Source organism: Hippichthys cyanospilos, chromosome 3, assembly GCF_059441005.1.
Source record: "Hippichthys cyanospilos isolate Australia breed blue-spotted pipefish chromosome 3, RoL_Hcya_1.0, whole genome shotgun sequence".
Classification (NCBI taxonomy): domain Eukaryota; kingdom Metazoa; phylum Chordata; class Actinopteri; order Syngnathiformes; family Syngnathidae; genus Hippichthys; species Hippichthys cyanospilos.
Genome location: NC_142371.1, coordinates 5,851,385 through 5,874,854, shown reverse-complemented (window position 1 = coordinate 5,874,854; position 23,470 = coordinate 5,851,385). Strand labels below are relative to the sequence as shown.

Sequence of the window (23,470 nt, the reverse complement as noted above, 5' to 3'; positions counted from 1 at the left end):
CGTGAGGTATGCTGCATTCCGCTATACTTCCAAAGCAGTAGGGGTATGTAAAAATATGTAAAAATGTCATTTATCCACTACCTAAAGTGTAACATTTTATTAAAAATCATTTTTGCAAGGATACCTTTTATCAGTGGTGGGCTTGTGAGTTTTGGACATGGTCCTTGATTGAGGATTTAGTGGCCTAATCACCTCTTAATAACACCATCATGTCACAAAAGAACATACAGAAGAGCTCTACAACTTTGGCCTGATTCACAATGTAAGGCATGTTAATAGACTGTTACTGAAAACAACTCATGGAATTCATCAGCAGGCTCCCCTTCCAAGCACTCTTCCACATTTTGGCTTTTGATGGCATACAGCGTACAGTCCTGCAGACACATTGCATGCATATCTGATTTCTATCCATATATTAAAAAAAAACTAGTGTGTGGCATTAAAGGGACAGTTTGTAAGATTTAAACCGTTTTTCATTAAAAAGGAATGTTTGTAAATTACAAAAACTTGCAAATGAATGTGTTCTTATTGACCAACGGTATGTTTTAAATATAGTTCCCCGGAGGCAGCCATGTTTATTATTGCGACGGACAATGGTAAATGCAGCACCTCCTGCTGTCCGTAAAGAAAAAACGGCCTAAATCTTACACACTATCCCTTTAAAGCAGACCCAATTTGATCAATATAAACACTTTCAATTAATCACAAGGTACATCATACATCGTAAATCACCAGAGATGCTAATGCTGATCCTGTCGAGTTGTAACCTTCCACTCATACATACAGTAACTTCTCTGAAAAAGCCGAAAACGATATTTCCAGATTGAAATACCCAACCCATCGACAGTGTTGGTTGACCTAGCCTCAAAAAGTCTAGTTCTTCTCGATAAGTGCGCCTTGTGAGTGAATTCATAATATAGTCTGATTATGTTCTCCACCAAAACTCAAGCTTTGATAGGCACAGAACTCAACCAATCAGGAGCTATACATATCAGAACTGAAACTCAGTCATCTTAGAGAGGAAGGTAAAATCTGAATCTAAAATCTGATTGGCTAAAAGAAGATCTAACACATTGACTGGTTTGTGCGTGGTCAAGGCGTCTACTGGAGATTTTGAAGGCATCTGGAAAATAATAAGTGCATGGAAACACATGAAAGCTGAAAACCTGATTGAAAAAAAAACCAACAACCAAAAAACCCCACTAATGACTGCATTTCCAGGGGATGGATTGTCTAACACCATCTGTTTTATTTATATTTTGTCGGCCAGAGAATTGAGTCACTAATGCACATCCTTATAAAACATACCAAAAATAAAGACATACAACATTTTCCCAGGGAATCTCTAAAACAAAATGTATCAAGAAGTTGCTTCATTCTTCATGTGTAATTTGCTCATAATTCGAAAAGAAAAAATGTCTTGTTCTTATAATGGCATTAAAAAGCATTGGATTCAATTTACCAGCAATTGAAGAAATCAATGAAAATCTCACATACTCCTTAAATTGTCTTCTCGTACCTCCACAGGGGTACAGTTAGCCCCAGCTGGCTTTAAACACAGTGCTTTTCCAATCTGTTTTTTTATTTTTTTTAATCCTAGTAATTATTTATTTATTTTACTTACAACAAATTCAAAAACAAACAATATAACACAAATCAGAAAGTGAGAGAAAATGATTTGTAGTGGGGGAAACCTAACAACAATATTCCTTATAATAATACTGTAACCAAGGACATAGTGAAGAGAATTGATCAGGATGCTGCATCAAATACAAAGGGTTGATGGTTGATTTCATTTTACTGTCCTTTTTACCGAGTCTACAAATGTCAACGAAAATGGCGAGCGTTTAACGATGACATTTTGACGATTGTCTGCCACCTGCTTTGTAAAAATGTTTTCATTATATCATTCAATAAATCATTTAGAAAAGATAGAAATGTCAATTAAATTTTAATGAGAAAATGACAGTTTGTTACACGATTCATTAAAATAACGGTTGAAATTGAACAAAATCCATTATAGAAACCCGAGTGACTGTAGAACTAATTTCTGTGTTTCATCACACCAATCGAAGAACAGTACTTCAAGACGGGCATCGTTTGTACCGAAAAATGTACAAATGTGTTTTATTTGCCTTTATTTTAAAGGAATCGAATAATAGCCAAATTAACTGTTAAATTCAAAGCAAAAATACAACCTCCTTGACCGCATACAAGATAGAAAGAAACAGGTAGGAGAATAATTTGATGATGTCCCTCCCATTCAAAGATGCTGTTAACGTCGCTCTCTTCTCCCTGGTTACGGCACCGCTAATAGATCCTCTCCACAATAAAAGCCAGCAAGGCGGCTGCTAGCGCCAGTCCTACCCCCAGCCTCTTCAATAGCTCTCGGTCCACACTGAAAGACCCAATCAACAAAACAGAAGAAGACATAGGAGAGGGACCTTGGACACCATTTGCCATCTGCTCCTGTGAAGAAAACACACAAAGAGGAAATAAATACTTTTCAACATCTTCTCTGGCAACAAAAGAATCTGAATTTCACCCCGCTGGAGGGTCCATTAAAAGTTTGCAGTTCGAATAAAGTTGAATCGAGGGTCAGCGTGATGACCTGCTGCAGGAACGTGCTGGAAATGCGGCAAGATAAACTAGTGAGGTAAAAAGGCTGGTTTTAACCACCGCATAATTATATCTAAGCACACACACGGAGTGTAAAGTATGAGCACTACCTCCAATTATTGGTCAAATAGAACCAATGATTGGTCAATTGGTCACAACCGAACTTGAACTATGGAAGAAAAAGAAAAAGAGAAAAAAGTTTTGCTCTTAACAAAAACAACAGGACCAGTAAACGATAAAACTATTGTCATTTCAGTGTTTTCTTTAACAAGCATTTTCACCTTCTGTCTACCTCCATCTGCTGCTTCTCAGCGATGCTGTTTAATTTGAGAATAACTAATAACATGATAATGAACCAAATCTGATATCTTGTAGATGAATGCATTTGCGTCAAAACAGCTGTTATTTTATGAATAAATGCGGAATTTAAGTGAGCACAATTAAGCCAGGAAGCTGTACAGCAGTTTGGTGGTAATCAAATTATTCCTCGGCGCCCGTCTGCTGAATCAGAGTGGATGTTGACACTGAGCCCTGACGGGATGTGAGAAAGATCAATGCGGGGATAGCAAAGCAATACATACATGAATACAGCATTGATTTTTATGTTAAGTTGATTTGCTAGCCGTTAGATCCATGCTTAAAAAAATACACTGTTACTGCTCCCTAATATTAGCGTGGACAAGACAATTTAAACGGGCTGAAATTGGGGAATCTTTTGACGTTTGTCCCTGAACCGGGAAAAAGTCCATTTATTTTCTTTTGAGTTTAAGGAAGGTGTGCAGGCTCACGCTTAGGCTATTGATCACTAAACAAATGGGGAGTTCTACAGGAGACGTGTCAATTTGAGCATTGGACACACCCGAGGAGAGAATGTGAAAATGGATCGGGATGACCTTGAGGTGATTCCTGCCCATCTCCTCCTGCCCGACTGTTGATAAAATGCCTTATCACCACGGAGATGGATTATGCAGAGGGATATTGAGCAATTGATCCGCGGCTTTCTTGAATAACCTTTCATCAAGTTCACTAGGGAAAGTGTCATAAGCGATGGCTTCTCATATTTACCAAAAGTGGATAAGCGCTTAAGATAATGGATGAATGGATCGACTTGAGCTCCTCAACCATCAGCGCTTTCATTATGATCATAGCCTTTGTTTCTTTTTTTTTTTCCTTACCACTGTTAGAAGCAGCCTTTCCCGTTGACACAACTTAAGGAAGAAAAAAAAAAACTCAGTACTTTTTGGTATGCCCTTACAGAAAATCACTTCAATAATCTCCCGAGTTGGGAGAACAGTGGACCCCGTTTTACAACCTTCCTGTCTTACGTTTTGTTCCACCTTACAACATGGACTGCATTTTTTTGTCCCCTCTTTATGCCATTTTTTTCACCTTACGACATCAAAAACAACAACTTCTCTTCTCAAACATGGCGGTCGTTGTACATGCGCGCCACGCCCTTACGTCACTACATGCGTCACTGCCAATGTCACTACAATGCTGGTCTGCTATTGGTCGTCGTCACGACTCCCTAAGATACTGGTCAGCTATTGGTCGGCCTCATGGAGTCGCTAAGATGGTGGTCTGCTATTGGTCGGTACCACGATTGTTAAACATTTGTTATTGTGTGAGTGCTTACAATATCGTATTTATTGTGCATTTTAGAGCTTAATTCAAACTTCAAAGGGTTTAGCCATGGGTCCTAAGATTGCTAGTGATGTTAGAGAGAAAAGTGAGAAGATCATTAGTATGGAAACCAAGCTGGAGAGACTCAAGAAATACGAAGAAGGCAAGGCAAGGCTAGGCTAGGCTAGGCTAGGCTAGGCTACCCTCACTAGGGAATATGGCCATAATAAGCTCGTCACGTCACTCATATGTAAATAAATCCTTTACATATGTTTTTATTTTTGATGTTATTTAATTATATACATGTATATTATATATAAGTAGCACTTTCCATACTATTTTGTTACCATTTTTTAATATGCATATACAATTTTGATGTTTTTACCTAGGGTTTTACACGCATTAGCTAATTAACATCGGTTTGGATTGCCCGCCATACGGCAAATTCGGTTTCCCAAAATGTTTTCACTGTTTGTTGGGAGCCAAGATTTTTTCATAGCAGAGCAATTGTTATTTCTGTACATTATTAAAACAATTTATTGTTTAAGATAATTTGCCAAGGAAACCAGAAAAGGATGTTTCAATGCAGTTTTAGATATTTGCAAAAAGATTCAACGACAGTTGAATTTGAAGGTGGAGCGATTCGATTTGGTTCAACTCAGTGGGCTATTCAATATAGTACAGCTCAGTTTGAGATAGTGTCAACTGAATGTGTCGGTACTGCAAATGTGCCATTTCTTTCCAAGACACAACTCGCCAATAAAAGAGGTAGGCGTCTCAATATATTGGATTCAGTTTGAATCCATTCACTGTCATATTAAGGAAGAAAAATAAAAAAATCCTGTTCGAATTGGCTTTTGTCCTACTTTATTAATCCTTGAGGGAAATCAAATTGCTTTTAACATCTACTTTTACAAGCACTTCCCCGGCTTCTTCAAAAAAGTGAATTGCGACTTGAATTCCTGCTATGAAGCAAACAACAGGAGTGTAACCAGTTATGACATTGTTTTCTGTATATCAAGAAAGAGACGTGGTGTCTTGCAGAGTCAATGGTGGTTCACATTGCCAAACATATGTTGCCCATGTTAAAAAAGCAGTTACGAATCAATGTTTTGATGATTTTCCTGATGGGACTGAGTCTGCGACTCCCTCGCCATCTGACCAAGTATACAAACTAGCTTGCTTATCAGGGGGAAAATCTAAATGTTGGTAAAATGCGAGTTCTGGAAACCTTTCTTCTCAAGATCAGTGCTTCTTTATTTACGGAAGAAAAGAAAAAAAAAAAACACTAAAACCTTGCTTTCCAAAAAAAAAAAAAAAAAAAAAAAAGCCAAGAAAAAAAAAACAGACAGACGAAACATCATCTATCAATGGTGTCAGGCCCAAGTGTGCTACTACCTTTTTCCGCCTCTGTCTATTTAGCTGTCTCTCTGCAGGTGCCATTAAACACCGGGGTGCCAGGATAGAGACCGAACAGCGCAGTCTCAAATCTATTACTTGTTTGGAGGATAAGTGCAAATCTAAGTGGCAGTGGGTGCATGTCAGCACAGTGGGAGGGAGGAGAAAAGTAGCAGAGAAGTGCAGTGAAAAACAGAAAAGGAGAAAATGCCGCAAGAAAAGATAGGCTATTGGCTGACATTTCACCACCATGTGAACATGTGCAGGTTTTAAAGCCAGATTCTGCTCTCTCTTCTTCACAGCGGGTGGAAACCCAGCAAACGTAATCAACCAGAAACTCATCAGACAGTGAACCAGGTGGAATACTCTGAAAGAATGAAATGGAACTTTTGCCTCTCACTATGGCAGTTCTTGACCAGAATCACGAGAGAGGGAAGAAACAACAGTACGCACTGGTCACATTTTTCACATGATCCCTCGCCGGCTGTCAGTGCCACTCTAGACATAACTGGAGACGTGTGTGCGTGTGTGTGTGTGTGTGTGTGTTAAAAGATACTGGGACTTTACTATTTCGTCAAGCGTAACCTATCAAAACCACAAGGCCAATTACAAAGGGCCACAAGACAAAATCAAAACATAAATATGCTGTAAACTTAATTTAGGAATTTGTCAATACATACTGGTGGTTTGAAAGCTTTCTGGTCTTTTTTAATTAAATATGACATTTTTAGTTGTAAGGTGAGTTTTTAGTTCAATCTAGAATGTATTCTAAAAAAAAATCTGTGGGTTTAAAACATCACATTAACTGTCTTGCTGCAGAACACCTTCCATTAACTTCTTACATTACCACTCCCAAAGCTCGCCTAGCAAGAATAAATGTTTTTCTCTGGCGTTTTCATCTTATGCTTGCTCGCCATGGTGAAAATAACACATTGTGTGGCATATGTTTGGACCCATAAATGCGGGAAAAGCCGTAAAAGCACATTTCTATGGTAAGAGTAAAATTATAAATGTTCTCATTTAATGTGTATCTGAGTTACACTCAAAAGATTCGTATTCATCTTAAGCTCATAAAAAAAAAAAACACTACATCAATGAAGAAGAAAAAAAATGCTGTAAAATGTAACTAATTTGTAGGGTGGCTTAGATTTGAATCAAATGAATAATCTATGGATAATCAGTTTTCTTTTAAGGTCCACAAAGCAACAACATAATTCCAAGGCGCACGGACATTTTTTTTTTCAACCTGAAAACAAAACCATGTCTTTATTCCATTGATACACTTCGTATAAAAATAACTGCATTCACTCATTCACATCTAGTGATGACAAACAGTTCATTGTTTCTACATACAAACAGTTCATTGTTTTGACATCTTAATATGTTGGAGGATGGCGATTTAATGGCCACATTTTGTCGGATTGGTCAGACATTCCTCCGTAAGTAGTACGAGAATAGTGTTAACATGTCAGCTGAACACAATGTAAAGACTAATAAAAAATAGTTTGTTTTGTTTCGCCTGCGGTACAGAATTTATGAATTCAGAATTGATCAAGAGCGCATTCCTTTTAATGCAGATTAGTCGCATTGCCTTTGGTTATTGTAAAAACAAGGCTATGCTCTCATTAGCACAAAACACACATTTGCGTACTTGAAAACTATCCATCGCTGGTACGCTGAAGTGAAATAAAATGGGAACTGTTTTAAAATTAAATTAATTAATAGAAAAAGGCTGTCGGCTGATCAAATTAGTTACAAATATTAAAAGCATGAGGATGAGTAAAGCATAAAATGAGCCAAGATAAGTTTCCCTTTGGATCTACCATCAAAGAAAATTTGGGATATTTGTGAAACATGCTATTTTCTGTAAGAAAAGGCACTGCTTTTCGAAATAAGCCTGCGTTAACATGGTTCCACAATAAAGATGAGGAAGGTTAATTCGGGATAGTTAAGCGTCTGCCAGCACCAACCTGTAAGATGTTTTTGTTACATATTTATGAATTTACACAAGCGGTAAATATATTTTTGACTCCTTCAAGTCAATAAACAGGTTGATTCTAAAAGAACAGTCATCAAGTTGCCAAAATATGGCATTTTGTAGCATTTTTGATGGAAAATGACAGAGAATATGTCCTCATAGTTGGCGAATTGAAACTCACAAAGTTCTGCAACATTTGCAGCTGGGTGGGATATGGCTGTTAGATCCATCCAATCATTTTCAATACAGCTTTTCCTCATTAGGCTCATGGGTAACTGGAGTTTATTTTAGCTGACAGCAAGTACTACAGAGACACACAGAATTTAAAGTCTTCAATCAACCTAACATGATTTGGGGAAAGTGGGAGGAAGTCAGTGTACCACAAAGAAACATGGAACATTTACAAAAGAGCCTGCAACCAAGAATATCTCGACTATTAGGCAAACGTGTCGACCGCTAGCTTACCATGCTACCCAGGAAGCGCACAAGACAATATGGAGGCAAAAAGTTAACTGCATAATCAACAAATAAAAACTTTTTGGCAGCTAGAAAACACACTGGTCCACATTGAAAAATAGGCTCTTCTGACAATTAGCACAACTGCAAGCAAGCAGATGGACTGCATAAAATGTTTTACGGTCGTCTCAATGCAATACAGTGGAACACATTTATGCAGTTGAGACCCATGCAAAAACACATGTTGGGCACATGACAACCACTATAACAGACAGGAAATATAACACATGCTTAGGGACAGGGTCAGGGAGTGCTGACCTGAACTACGATTACGGCCAAGACATCCTGTTTGGAGATGCTCTCACATATGGCTAGTGGGATAAGACTTGAAGCATACTTACTAGTCTACTTAGAGGCGCATTTAGTCAGGGACAATAACAATTGTCGCCTTTTACTCCAGCTAGATTATCCTTTTCAAACAAGTGCATTTGACATTCAGTAACGTGTACGTGAAGTGTAAGTGTGGTTAAGGTATGTTAAAGCACCTGAGACAGCAAAGATTTAGACAGAATATAACCATGTTGCAAAGCCTTCATTATGTCTGGCTAAGGGAATTCGTTAGTACGCTATTCATTTCAAACTCCTCAAAGGGGTTGGGTTGGATGCTATATACTGTAGTGCAAACTAACGAAGCTCGGTTCCACATACTACCATGTCATGCAATTCATAATGTAAAGACAACTGTATAAGGCACCATTTAACCTGTTGGTGGTATTCATCCATTTTATTTGGACTTTAATTGTCCCAGGGCATGTGTGTGGGGAGATTACTTAATAACTAACCAGCGTTTCTCTGCAACAACAAGAGGGCTGTGTTATTTATACATACCGCTCATATTTGTTCAAAGGCAAGCTCCAAGCAAGGGGCATGCTAAAAGCTTCTTAATGTGAGATAAACAAAACAGAATGAAACTGTATAATTCCAGTTGGCATATGCGATTAAAATACTGAAAAACAGACATGACTAATATTTTGATGGTGTAATAATTAATCTATTATTGTAATTTTGGTTGCTCAAAGAACAGAGCATGTAATAAAATTTGACATGCCAAATGAAACGCTTGAAATAGCTGCGTCTGCTTTTTTGAAGACCAAACACATTATTTGCTGTGAGAGACAAGTCAGACAGAGGCCAACCTCAACCTTGTGACATTTCTAAGACACAAACATTCAAAAATAGATTCACAAGCAGTCACTGCTTGATTTTTTTTTTTTTTTTGCATGTTATGATGTGAGGCATCAAGCAACGAAGCTGCCAGTGTTCTTTCTTTTTTTTTTTTTTTCCCAAGACAGAATACAGCTGGCATCTACTTAATAGGCACGCAAAGTGGCAAGGGGTGGTCTGTGTGTATGTGTGTGTGTGTTGGAGGGCTGAATGGGCAGCATGTCGGTGTTTTTCATGAGAGGATAAAAAAAATTTGGAAGCCCCTTCCACTATGCTGACTGCGGCTTTACACAACTGTAAACTAAAACAACAATAATAGACATATCAAAACATCTCCGCAGAGGTCTAAAAAACTGACGACGAAGCAGGTAAAGGCAGATGTTATGACATTAATTGTACGGGCATACAATGTCATTTGTATGCAAGAGTCAATATGAATTTTCAGCCAAGCTGTATATTGAAAGGTAACACAAACTGCTTGATCCAACAAGGTAATAAGGGGCCAGCAAAGGAAAAAGACACTTCCCATGCAAGCATTGTCTTTATATCCCCTCATGCTAATAATTAAAAAGGAACAAAAGAGTGAAAAATGTTCACGTTCAACTGCTTAACAAAAGAAGTAAAGACAAAGAAAGGAATTGGTGAAAATAACTACAGACAATTTGATAATTGTGTAATAGACCCACAATTATTCAGTCGTTTGTCATATTTGGTCATTGGATATCATGGAAAAGTTTTTTACTAGCCTAATTGTACCTCCCTTTCCATGTCTTTCATACAAACTGTCAATTTGCTGCCTGGTGGAGGGGCCTGAGCTGTTTTTCCCCTCTCATCCATTCTCTGGGTCTCCTTGAGAAAGTGTGCTGTGAAAAGACCTGATTATTACGGGGATGGCACTCACGCTGCCTTTGCTGTCTCCTGATCTCTCCATCTACCTTGCTCTCTTTCTTTCTCGCTGCAGTTTTTGTCTCCTCCACCCCTTCTATCATTTAATTTCATCTGAGGATGAGGACTGGTGAAGATACTTTCTCTTTTTTCTTCTTTACCACGCTGTTGAGTGCTTTCTCTGCTATTGTGTCCCACTAAAAGACTCATTACTGTCCTTCCCCTTTCCACGGGAAAGTGCTATTTCTGTGAATGAGGGTTTGACAGACGGCTAGGAGAGGCAGACTGAGAACAAAGAAGAGCTAAATTTTCAGGTGCTGTTGTTGCTCTGAAACCTTGCTTTTTCATTGGAATGAAAGAGCATCAACATCTCTTAATACACATCCCGTAACAACCTTTGATGGAATGATATCCAGCTCCTAAGACATTGAAAATGAGTCAAATATTTTTCATAATGAGGGCACGTGTGGCGTCTGCTCGTGGCCGGTTAGGTTAAACTGAAATGAATGAAACTCTTTGAAAATATTATGAACTAGAATCAAGCAAGATGTGGGTACTCTACTGTGAGCCGGGTTTGAATGTAAAAGAATTAGACGTCTCTGTTCTCAAAAACACGATGTTATAGATCCTTTGAGGAGTAAGTGGTCACCAAAGGTGTGTTTTGGTTATGAGAAAAGTGAAAATTAAAGCTTGGAAACCATGGCAACCACCAAAAAGACCGACGTGACGCAGCCAAATAACCAGCCTTTGTCAGAACTGGACCACATGTCCCAAATACTTGTCGCAGCTAATCCTACTATAAGTGAAGACCATCTATTATCAATCCGTCACTGTCCCCCACACACACTGAGTAGGTACGTGTGAGCATACAGGAACTGTATGTGTGCTTGTGAGACAGGAGTGAATGATTACACTTTCATCCACATCTTGCAATCTCAAAATTATAGGCTTTCGGGTGGGGTGGGGTGGGTGGAGGGGAGAGCAAGATGGTGTGATGCATCATAACTGCATGATAGTTTGCTCGATGATAGCAGCAACTGATTGGAAAGGCAGATCAACCTTCCAAGGACTTTCATGTCGATCTGCACAAAGTAGAACAAAGTGAGATGTCTATCATTTGGAAAGCCGCAAAGAGAAATGATTGCACACCAGCCTTCCATACGGATGTGCATGTGCTGAGCAAATACGGCCAAGTCGAGGCTTGGCTATAAATCCTCAGCAGTAAAAGTGGCTGTCCACCGATGTAAACATGTGGGACGACATAGATTTGATGCATATAACAGTTGAGTTGATGTATGTGTTGGTTTATTAGCCCGACATTTAAAACTCAGAAATCTCTGATAGAAAGTTTGATAAGCGTTGGTTGCAAATACAAAAACTAAAATAAGCCATTTTCTCCCAATTTTGTGTGTGGATTTAATTGTTCTTAATTGCATTGCTCCACAATGTTTGGACCCAAAAGTCCAATCACCATATTAATGAGCATCTCGGTTGTCTTAAATACACATCAAGGAAGTTTCACAGAATATAAAATTAAATCATATACTGTTTTTGTTAATCCTTGATTTTTTAGTTCAAATATTTTTTGGACAGTATTTAATAGTAAAAATACATGCAATAAAACCGTGTCTTAATTATGATGTACTTCTTATTTTGTCATGCGTATTTGGCCACATGCAAAAAGTATACATTTTTCTACGCCGTTTTTGCAATCATATAATAAATACCGATGATGTCGGTTGGACAGCTTCTATTTCCAAATTTGGCTAAGTTAGAGATTTTTTTTCACAGATTGGTCAGTTCCTATGTGGGTATCTTAGTCAACTTACTGACCAATAAGATGTTAGAATGAAGCCAACTGGAAAGTTCTTCGCTGTGGCGGGAGGATATAAAAATGAAAACAATACACACCGCTATTTTTTTCACTCATGAACTCCGGGGCAAAGAAAACCCCCCCACTCTCGATAGTATAGTGCAACAATGACATTAACAATACCACCCGCTATATCCAGTTGCGTCTCCATATCTTCCCCTAGCGTGATTTTCTTCTCAACCGTAATATCATACAATTTGTGTCGTCTTCATCGTCTTGTCGCTCTTCCATCCAGACATATACAATTTAAGTCAAAATGTAGAGAGTAATCATGTGCAAATTTTGCAGAATTATCAAGGCTTTCCTTCACTTACGGTTTATTCCCGTTTGTCACTTCCTGTTCTTGCAAAATGCACTAGCTAAAAGCCAATTAGAGTGACTGTCCAATGTGGCTTTAACATGCTGAATCTGCCAAAAATGTCCCCAGGCACCCCAGCAGGTCAGACATGATAACATTGTTTTTTAACTAATCAGATGGCGCATACCAACGCCCGGACTGGTCTTGACTTCCGACCTTGGATTTGTACATCTCGGCCATAAGATTGCCTCTGGATATGTAGAGTTGTGAAGAGTGGACCTGTTAAACATACTAAAGTAATAATAACACTTCACAATAATATTTTGGTTCCCTATTTAAATGTTGACAGTTAAAAAACAGCCTTTACAATGAATGTGTGCTTCTTTTTATATTTTTGAATAGTGATCCCTTGGAAAACTTGGGTAAGGACTTTTGGATTTTCCAAAACGATGTTTTTTGTACAATAGCAGGGGTGCGGTTGACTTATAACAGATGTGGTAGATTTAAAAGTATATTCATCCATATTGTCTCCCAGACCATGTAATGAATGTTGCTATCAAATATATCCATTTAATATCTCTCTTTACTAAGAAATAGATGTGTCAAACCTTTACCAAGGCTTGTAGACAGTTTACAGAGTGATTAATAATACTTATACTTATTTTTGTGATACTTGTCTCATTTTTTTGTGGATGTCTCATGATGTATGGTAATTAAAATCCATGTTCTTGTTTTCTTTTCAGATTGATTATTCGGTTAGCAATTTGAAAGTGTAAAAAAGTTGCTGGACGTCTCTCCAGCTTCTTTGAGCATCGGATCCTATGGCAATGAGTTTTGCATGAAAATTGACTTGATCGTCTTAGCGTCAACTTGAGCATGTCTTCCTTTAATGATTCTCCACCATCTTGTCACTTGAACAACAGCTCTCCATACTTTGTAAAGTGCTGCTAACTGGCCAACGTTCTGTAGGGTCAAATGCTCAGCCACTTTTATACAGTAGGCTTGCCAATTTCAAATAGAATAATCGATCAAAAGAGAAAACAAAAACAGTATGCAATTCTTAGAACACACACAGGAAAAAAACACTGACAAAAAATATGGCAACATATGAATAAGTAAGGAGTTATTTGTAAACAATCTAATACATCAAAAAGTGTAGACGTGAGGGTAAAGAGAAATCTAAAAACATATCTGCGTAATGACAAAAACATAACAAAAAATGTGTATGCTCAATAAACTCAAACAGTGTATGTTCAAAGAGCGCGGGTGAAATTAATGAGGGTAGAATGTGTGTACTGGATGGGCTGCAGACTTTATGAGGCAACTTTAAAAGGTCTTTACCACTGAACTTTTCAGTGCAGAGTGACATGTCGGCAGTCTTAATGTGAAACCCTTTTTACTATTCCTTATTTCATTCTGCCATCCATTTCCTTTCTCGCTTTCTCTCTCTCGACTTGTCTTGCCTTGATCGCTGCGACCCCTTTGCCTCTGTTCTCTGCCTTCCTTCTCTGGCTGTCTGGCAGTAAAGGTTGATGGAGTGTGAAATTAGAAAGTGTATCATATTCTGCTCTGTGGCTCAATGTCCTGAGTTATAAGCTCTAGCTAGTCACAGTGAAAAATAACATGCACTGAAACAGATACATTAACATTGTGTTTGTGCGTGTCTGTGCAAGTCCATGCATGTGCAGTCTTTGTGTGAATGCGCTTATGTGTCTGTGTGTGCGTGTGTGTGTGCGTGCGTGCGTGCCGGTTTATCCGGTCATAGCGTATCTTACAGTAGATGACTTATCACTCACACAGTCTTTTTCTAGTCGGGGTCACGAATGTGGAACCAAATTGTTTTTATTTGCGTCATGTATGGTTTTTTTTTATGTTTATATTATTTAATTATATATTTATGTAGTTATATTTTTATATTTTATCTTGGACGTATTTGTATCTTGTATGCCGACCTGAAATTAATTTCTTGTCATGAACTGTGAAACGACAAGTTGTAGCCTACTCATTACACATAATTTAATGGGTTTGATTGATGTTTAAAATAATACGGTAGAAGAAAAAGAAGTTCTTAATATGAGAACTTTACAAATAACAAAGGGATTTTTAGGTCTAAAGCAATTCACATCCCTGATATTTGATACAGAATAAAAATGTGAACTGACATAATTTATATGCAAAAACGTGTGTACCTGCATCAAGCCAGATACTTCTCCTTTTTGAAGAGGGGCTACGATGGAGGCGGTGAAAGGTTTAGTGTCTTCCACTGGTCGTCCTTTCAGGAAGTGTTTTCCCGCCTCGTAGATGTCTACCTCAATCATTTTTCCCTTGAACTCTAAATTCTTGGGAACCAGTACCTGCAAAAAAGAAATTGTAATCAATGATGATCATCGTAAAAAGTGATACAAATATTTTATGTCATGGACTATCACAGGGGGATCCGAATTTGGACATAAAGGGCCAGTATCCTGCATGTTTTCCAGCTTTCCTTCCCCGACACACCTGATTCAAATGAACAGGACCAATATCAGGCTTAGGTGTTTCGGGAAAGAAACTTGGAAAATATGCAGGAAATCAGCCATCGAGGATACACCTTGGCTATCAGAAAAACAAAGTTTGGATTTGTTTGGTGTAGGCTAAACTAAAACAGAGATTGTGAACTTGGCTCTCCTTTGTATTCAACAACAGTGATTCTTTTAGATGTATGGACAAAAAAAAAAAAAACAATCATACACAGTTTCTCAATTATTTGGCTCTTGTCGGAAAACTTTTAGGAAAATTGAAATGGAGGATATGAAAAGGTGTAGAGGACAATTTTAGAATGTTTAATCTGTAGCAACCTATGTGTACTTTAAGTTGCTTTCATTTCAATACACTTTTTGCAAAATGTGATTTCCACCAATCAACGGCTATCAAAACTAGAAAAGAAGAGACCTGTTGGAGCTGAAGAGGTACCCGTAATAGAACAATTATGCCTAGCTCAGTGTTAATCTGTCAGTCTTTATCCAGTGGCTGGAATATGATAGGCAAGGGAAAAGAGGCCACGACATCTACCAGCCAGCATCACACCTGCCTAATCATCACACCTGCTGCCCACCACAGAGGGTTAGCGCGCACGTGTGTGTGTGTGTGTGTGTGTGTGTGTGTGTGCGTGTGTGTGGGCGAGATCAAGCAGGCAGCAAACTGAGAAGGGTGATACAGTGGATGTGGAGGATGTAGGCAATATTGTGCATGTAGGTGAGGATCATTTGAGGTCCATTAAAGGGAAACTAAATGATGAACGAGCTTGTCCCGTGTCATTGGAAACCCTGGCCGTACCTAACCTCCTTGCACATGCAGTTGAGTTGACTGCCTATTATAATTGTCAGGTTAGATAGCCATCTGATTGGTGTTAAAGTGAGACCAAGTGTTTTGTTCACACTCCTTTTCCATTCCTTCCATTCCTCAGCCCACCCACTTCTCCACATCCATTTCATTGCTCCCACCGCTCCACTCAGGTGACCCTTGGCCACTTCTTGTTGGCTCCCCCAATATTCCCATTCCTCACAGCTCGCCAGTCCTTGCGGTTTCATGTATTTAACATTCTCTACTTCACGTGCAATAAATGATACAACAAACAATGTTCTAACTCTGTAACCAGCCATAGGCCCAAGGCCAGTGGGTGACTGCTGGACTATCTAAAATTCGGCTCTAGGACCTACTGCCAATTGTAATTACCTTTATGTACTCTAAAGGTTTATCAATTGAAGCTCTTAATTATTGATCAACTTAGTTAAGAAGTGTGAACTGTACTTGAGTGTGCAAAAAAAAGCATTACAATCAAATTTACTATATATATATATATATATATATATATATATATATATATATATATATATATATATATATATATATATATATATATATATTTTTTTTTTTTTTTTTAATATACATGCACTGCCCAATTGCTGAGCTGGACTGCAGGGCAGTTGAGGCACTACAACGTGTATTTTCATAATCAGATGGGGTGATAGTTCATTTAGTGATGGAACGAGCTGTGTTAGCAGTATGCATCTAGCTTGGTTATCTCCAATAACTGACTTCAATTGCTGCAAGGCATTTTACAAAAGGACCAGGGTCGCTGTCTGGGCCTCGTACAGTACAGTGGGCATTGGTGTTGTATTCTCAACATTCAGTTGTGCGTTTTTTTTAACTTTTATTTTATTGTTTTTTTTTTTTTTGGGGGGGGGGGGGGGGTTACTACTGATCACTTCATCTGATTTCTTCCTGTTATAATTAATTATTTTCCCCCGTCAAATTTGACATCTTCAGCTTCACATAATTACGTGGGTGCCACCCATGGTTCAAACCGAGACACCACAGTGACAAACTTAAAATGAAACAATGAGAACAATAATAATAATAATAATAATAATAATAATAATAATAATAATTATAGTTTCTAAAAAATTGAAATTGTCAGAACTGCGACAGATGAGGCGCAAGGCCAGCTAAATCCAGGGCCAGTGCTGGTTCCGGCAGAGCCACTACAATTTTGGTTCAATTTGGTTTAACATATAAACACCAAGTTTATATTTTACTTAAGATTGCAATTTTCTGTTCGTGTTTGGTAATACGTAAACAGAATATTGTTGCCATGTGTGCCAAGTAAACAAGAGCTCACATATGGAACATTTGTGGAAAAACATCATAGAACACTGATTCCGTGGATTTTTGTGTGCTATAAAAACTTAGGGTTTGTTGTATTGGGGTTTTCATATTTTTAAGAGTCTTTAAGAGTCATTGTCCATGTAAGGTGAAGCAGTACAGAATAATGAAATACCCTGCATTTAAAAGTTGGAAGATTTTGACACCTGTTAATGCATCACTAGCTAGTTGAATTACCATTATTTCAATTTGGAAAAATATTATTATTAATATTTAAAATTCCATACAAAAAATGGTTGCTTTTTATAAGGCTCTTTGAACCACAGGAAACCCTTGTTGTTCAATGCCTGCACATGGCACGTACGCCCACATGCACCGGTGTGAATGCATGTGTGTGAATGCCAGTGACGCTTGCAACTTGAGTTCATAGCGTGCAGAAGTAGGTGCAGAGGGGGTGTGCAGGAGAGTGCGGTAGGGAGGGAGCAAAAAAGGGAGGGAAAAATATTGCCAGCCGCTGCCCTCCCTGCTAATAAAAAGCACAACTTCAAACATGTTTCTGATGATGGTTAAAGCGCGGAGGAAATTGATTTATTTGAAGATGTTTTAAAGTTAATTTTTCACAGGTTCAGAGAGCTTCTTTGAAGCCGCGTTCGATGAACAGCTGTGTGTGTTGGATGGAATGTTCATGTCTTTAGGGCTGATGTTCATACATTTGAAGGAAAAAAAAAGTCTTGCTGCCAAATGCTCTTATGACCACCTTAGGGTGCGGGTGCACATTTTTGAGAGTGTGTGATATTTCACCTAACCTACTTTATTCAACAGATGAGCTTAAGCTGGTGGCACATCCCTGTGAGAACTCGCAACATGTAGAGCAAAGAGGCCCATATGATTTGTTAAATATGAAACCAGGAAGAACTGAAATGGTAACATGAATTAAATACAAAGTATATGCAATATGAGGAAAGAAAAATCATGAATGAGCTATAGTAGACTCATTCACCAGTATCACCACTACTGGAGTGAAGATTCCTCAGAACAAACTGATAAAAAAAATAAAAAGTAATATACACACACATATATATATATATATATATATATATATATATATATATATATATATATATATATATATATATATATATATATACACACACACAGTGGGCCCCCGTGTTACGAATTTAATCCGTTCAGCGGCTATGCTCATAACTCGAATTGCTCGTATGACGGGCAATCCAAACCTATGTAAATTAGTGAATGCGTGCAACGCGTGCAAAAACCTTAGGTAAAAACATCACGACTTTATGCACATATTAAAAATGAGTAACATAATCTACTGTACAGTTAAATTAAATAACATAAATATACAAAGGAAAAAGGACATTTACCTTTGGGGCGACGTGACTGGGTGGAGGCGGAGGGGAGCAGAGACCAACCAGCAGAATTTATTTATTTTCTGAAACAAGAACTTTTCTCAAACTAGAACATATCACCGTCGATTTCCTTCTGTTTAATCCATAATAGAAGAAGCCTCTCCATTTTGTTGTCGACCGAGGTCCGTCCCCTGGCAAGGAAAGTCTTGCCCTTGGAAGATTGCCGAGCGGTTACGGACATACTCACGAGCAAGGTTAACTATGCGTGCGCCTCTTCCGTATTATTTTTATTATCTCCTGCTTCGTTTCTATTGTCATCATCCTCTTACTTCTTCCTTTACCGCCACTAGCAATTTTAGAAGCCATGTCTAACAGATAAAGTTTGCAAAGTCTTCACATTGGTGTTCGGCCAATAGCATATCGGCATTTCTGTGATTGACGTGACGCCGGCCAATAGCATATTCGCATCTCCGTGACTGAGCCCGGGACTGTGAGCTTAATCGACCAATAGCATATCGGCATCTCCGTCTGACACCGTGACTAGGACAGTGACTGTGACATTGTAAGAGCAATAGCTTATCGGCGTTACCGTGACGTGCGAGAACAGTTGATTTCATTGTTGCAGCTAAGCGGAAAAAAATAGTACGGACAAACCGACCGCCATGTTGGATTGTTAGTAAGACGAAAGGTTTGTGCGTAAGAGGGGGACAAAAAAACGCCGCAGTCCACGTTCATAAGATGAAAAATTCGTAAAAGAGGGAGTTCGTAAACCGGGGGCCAATTGTGTGTGTGTGTGTGTGTGTGTGTGTGTGTGTGTATATATATATATATATATATATATATATATATATATATGCATGTATGTATGTATGTGTGTGTGTCTTACCTGCTCGTAGAACTTGTTATGAGCCACGTAATATTGTGAATCAAAAGACTCTTCTGTCACCAAAACTTGTTGTCTCTCCCCAACCTAGCGACAAACATAAAAATAAAAAATTTGACTGAATTGTTCTCTGAAGAACCAGAAAAGTATTACCACAGCAGTAATGATTATGACTTATGTAATAACTTATGCTACTTAAGCATCTCGCCTTTGATAGTCTTTACATTGGAGACTGCCTGACACCGCTACTTTCATGTTAGTTTATTTCACCCAGACTTTCAAAGTTGGCTTCAACCCACACAGAATAACCTGATTACATTGTATGTTTTTGCTCATCATGATCTCAATTCAATCAAAGTTTTGCTTCTCAGTTTTCATTGCACATCAGCATTTAATTACAACCTCAAGGCTCCTGAGCCACTTCAGTTTCAATGCCTTGACTGAGAACATTCTACAGTATTCATACTCAGCCCTTAGAAAAGGTCAAAAAAAGGGAATGAAAGGAGAATGAAAAAAAAAAGCAGGGCTGCAAATTAAATACAGAAAAGGTCCATTCAGGATAACAGCAAATGATGGCAAGGCAAGGCTGCTTCGCTTTGCGACACACAATTCTTTCAACTGAGCTATTCAGTGTGTTTTAAAGAGTCAAGAAACATGATAATGGCATGAGAAGTGTGCAAGAGCACACAGGCCCTTCCTTACAAAATATAAAAGTAAGTCATGAAAACTAAAATGTAAACATATTGAGGCATACAATTACTATGCAATTACTTGGCATCTTCCGTGATAAAACATTTTTTGGATTAACCTTGGTATTTCGGTTTGTCCCAATTCAACTTTGTGGTAATCTATATCTGTGCTGCATCAACACAAAACGGCTTCAATTTGTCTTCTTCTGCCTCTTTCACATGCACTAAGCAAGCCCAGATGGACAAAGGCTCACATCAGGATCATATGGCAAAAACAGATGTATAATCCTTGTACTATTTGGATCCAGAGCCACTCTGTGGCGTGTAGATACATAGCAACAGTTTTCAGTCAGCTCATGAATGACAAGTAACCATGAAGTGAAATGAGAGAACGAATGAAATTTGGTTGTGTTATGCCATTCTTTAAAGAATTAAATTATTAAAGAAACAAACTGGATCGTTTTAGTCTATGTGGTTGAGATTTGATCAATTTTCTAAAATGTACTGAAAAAAAATCCAAATAAAAGGGCCGAAGATACTCTAGGAAAATGGTGTGCAAAATTGTGTGAAAATTACTGTACATGCCAAATAACAGTTCTTGCTGTTCATATGACCAGCAGAGAAAGAAAATGGTTCTTAATTCAAACTTTTGCCCGTGCTCATGTGCGTGACCCCGATCTACCTTCCAATGCAAAAAGTCTTCTTCTCATTTATTGGAGGTATTTAAAAAAAAAATCTATTGAAATTTACTTTTTTATTCCTTTCTTTAAAAAAAAATAGAAAATATAGAAAAATAAAAAATAAAAGGCATTATAACTAACAATTTTATCGCACATAGTACAGATTGCAATCATTTTGGGTCAGCCTGCAAAAACCAATTCAAGTCTTTCGAGTGTACATGTGTGGGTTTTGATCAGGCCTCTGAATGAAGAAAAAACATTATAAAATATAATAATAATTCTGGGAGAGGTTGCTATTGCCACTTCTATAGCCAACGAGATATATTTGATCTATTGCAACCATGAAAAGAATAACATGTCGACAGGGTTTGACACACATTTTGCACAAAATATCTTCCCCATCGATTTCAGTGCGTGCTTTTAAGGTTGCATCCTCGTGCTGAAGTGTTGCCAAAGTCACTCAGCGACTCAAGCCAAAATCTTGGCAATCCCGGACTGCGCTGCACCCATTGAACTACGCAGCAAGAAAACGGCGGGGTACGAGATGTCCTGCCGGCCAAATGACCAGGAATTCCATTTTGATACGGTTTAAAATGAGCACTTTACTTGAAAACTGAGCTGACTGATCACTTTCCAAGCAATCTGTCTTCAAAAGCCTTAGAAGTAAGCCTCTGAACACTTGCGTTTCCGCAGACATCTGCCCTCTCTTCCTACTTTCCCCTTTTAGTCTTTAAGATCAAGTCCTAACTCTGCGCAGCCACTAAGTTGCGTTCCAATGTGTGTGTTCCAACACGGCCACCACCTGCACCACCATGCTGACAAGCATCGAAAGCCTAAATAAATTGCAGACTTTGGCAAACAAAGCAAATTTCAGAGGATTCAAACCCTTTGAACGTGATTAACGCAAGGCAAACCTTTGGATTTTTGCTCCTTCGGATTGGAGACAGATGTCTTTGTGGGACTTAACATCCTGCGCTCAAAACAACAAGTATTTGGAGAAGCCGTTTATACTTAAGCGTGTTTTAGTACACGTACAAAACCCCTTTGAGTCTTGATTTTAACCAAACGATGTTATACTGAAATGTAAAAATGCAGACTGATGGCCCTGATGCATGCGAGTGAGCATTTCCCTGCTATAATGCCATTCAAACCCTCCACTAAGTAAGTAGCAATGATCTTGTCCTTGTATATGCGCGAATGGGATTATCATGCATTGAACAATCCTTGCGGCTCTAATAACATGTATGGAAATATGTTTGCAGCAAATCAAAAGTTGGTAATTAAACAGAGGATGGTGAGAGTTTGCCTGCAAAATTTAAAATTTAAGTTGGCGTTTGCTAGTGCATATTCAACTACAGACCCCATATTTGGATTCATGTTTACCCAATCAGTTGAATAGCATGCCACCAAATAGCATGTCTTTGCACAGTGAGTTTTAATTTACACCAACATCCAGAAGATAACATCCCATGGTACGTGGCAGATCCGCAACAGATTTATGGGATCATGAGTTTAATTGCTAATTAATCCACATCATAACACGGGTAATGATGGCACCGTGGCTTTGAATATCTAATCAATGTTTTTATATGTGTCATAAATAAAGGAGCAAGTCACTCAAACAGCATCCAAAATCCCTTGCCACCATACTGTTTTTTTAAGCGATGCAAAAGGAATTCGACCAACCACATTGGATGGCAACTGTACTGCTGCAATTAATTTCTGCAGGAGGAGGGAGGGGAAGTAATGCTATTGCATACAAAGTGATACTTCTGAACAAAAAATTAAAAATATTACAATTTTCTTTCATCTCTTTTGTTGTAATCACCCCTTGTTTGACTTGAAAAGATCCAGCACCTCCACCAGTTTAAAATTCTCTCTAACTCAACCACACATTTTTATTTCTTCACCAATCACTTCAATTCATTATCTAGTCCTTATCTCTAGTATGCACCCTTTTAGGCTACACTGTGTAACGTGGCAACACTCACACAATCTCAGCGAACAGTGTGGAATTTGATTGGCCTTCCTGCTGTCAAACCCATGCAAATTTATTGTATACATAAAAATCAACAGCCTTGCTCACAAATAGGCAGCGCCCCTCAGGCAGTCCGTATGGCTTTTTTCGAGGGAGAATTTAACAGTCATTGTGAAGAGGCAAAATATGGGCTCTGTTTTAGTGAGCCCGCTGAAACCAGTGCAGAACAGAGAAAACAGAGAAAAAAATTGGGGTATGGGGATAAAAATGTCATCCGATTACCAAAAGAATCAAAAGCTACATACAGCCTTACAGGAAAAATACAGGATGCACAGATTATTTTAGATTATTTGTGTGGCAACATTTTGGTTTTCAAGTTGAAAAAAATGGCGGTAAAATATTGGCACACTCGAAATTTGTAAACACTGCAAAAATTACGACATCTAGCGCAGCTATCACAAGCTGCGTGCAATTTGTTAAACTCTCTCAGCCGTAACTGAAAAATGAGCCTGTAATCAAAGTAACTCTTCTGTTTCTGCCGTTTCCATGCTACATCGTTCATTTTGCAAGCCCATCAGTTCAAATAAACATTTTGAGAACTGGAATATTTATAATACACTACTACATTTATAAACCTCACATCTATATAAGAAAGCAAGATTTTCATGAAAATGTTCACCCCACAATAAATTTACCAAGAGAAAGACAAATACGTTGTTTGTCTACATCTTGTTCAGCTGAGATTTGTTTTTAATTATTAATTTATTATTTTTACCCAAAGCACAATTTTCAGTTTGAAAACGAACAATCCCAAACTACAAATTGCCTTATTATTTGGTTGTGTAAGGTGCGTTCATGAGTGACTGACCTCT

General features: G+C 38.2%; 1 protein-coding gene across 1 annotated transcript in view; it reads right to left on the bottom strand.

The window, feature by feature from the left end:
- Positions 1-839: 839 nt before the first annotated feature.
- Positions 840-23,470, bottom strand: part of cdkal1 (CDK5 regulatory subunit associated protein 1-like 1) — a 201,086-nt gene continuing 178,455 nt past the window's right edge. Inside the window, exons 13-15 of the mRNA XM_088409351.1 lie at positions 19,255-19,338; positions 14,544-14,708; positions 840-2,469 (exon numbers count right to left, since the gene is read on the bottom strand). Of these exons, the coding sequence (XP_088265477.1) occupies positions 2,311-2,469; positions 14,544-14,708; positions 19,255-19,338 (408 nt within the window). The 3' untranslated portion in view covers positions 840-2,310. The remainder of the gene's footprint in view (positions 2,470-14,543; positions 14,709-19,254; positions 19,339-23,470) is intronic.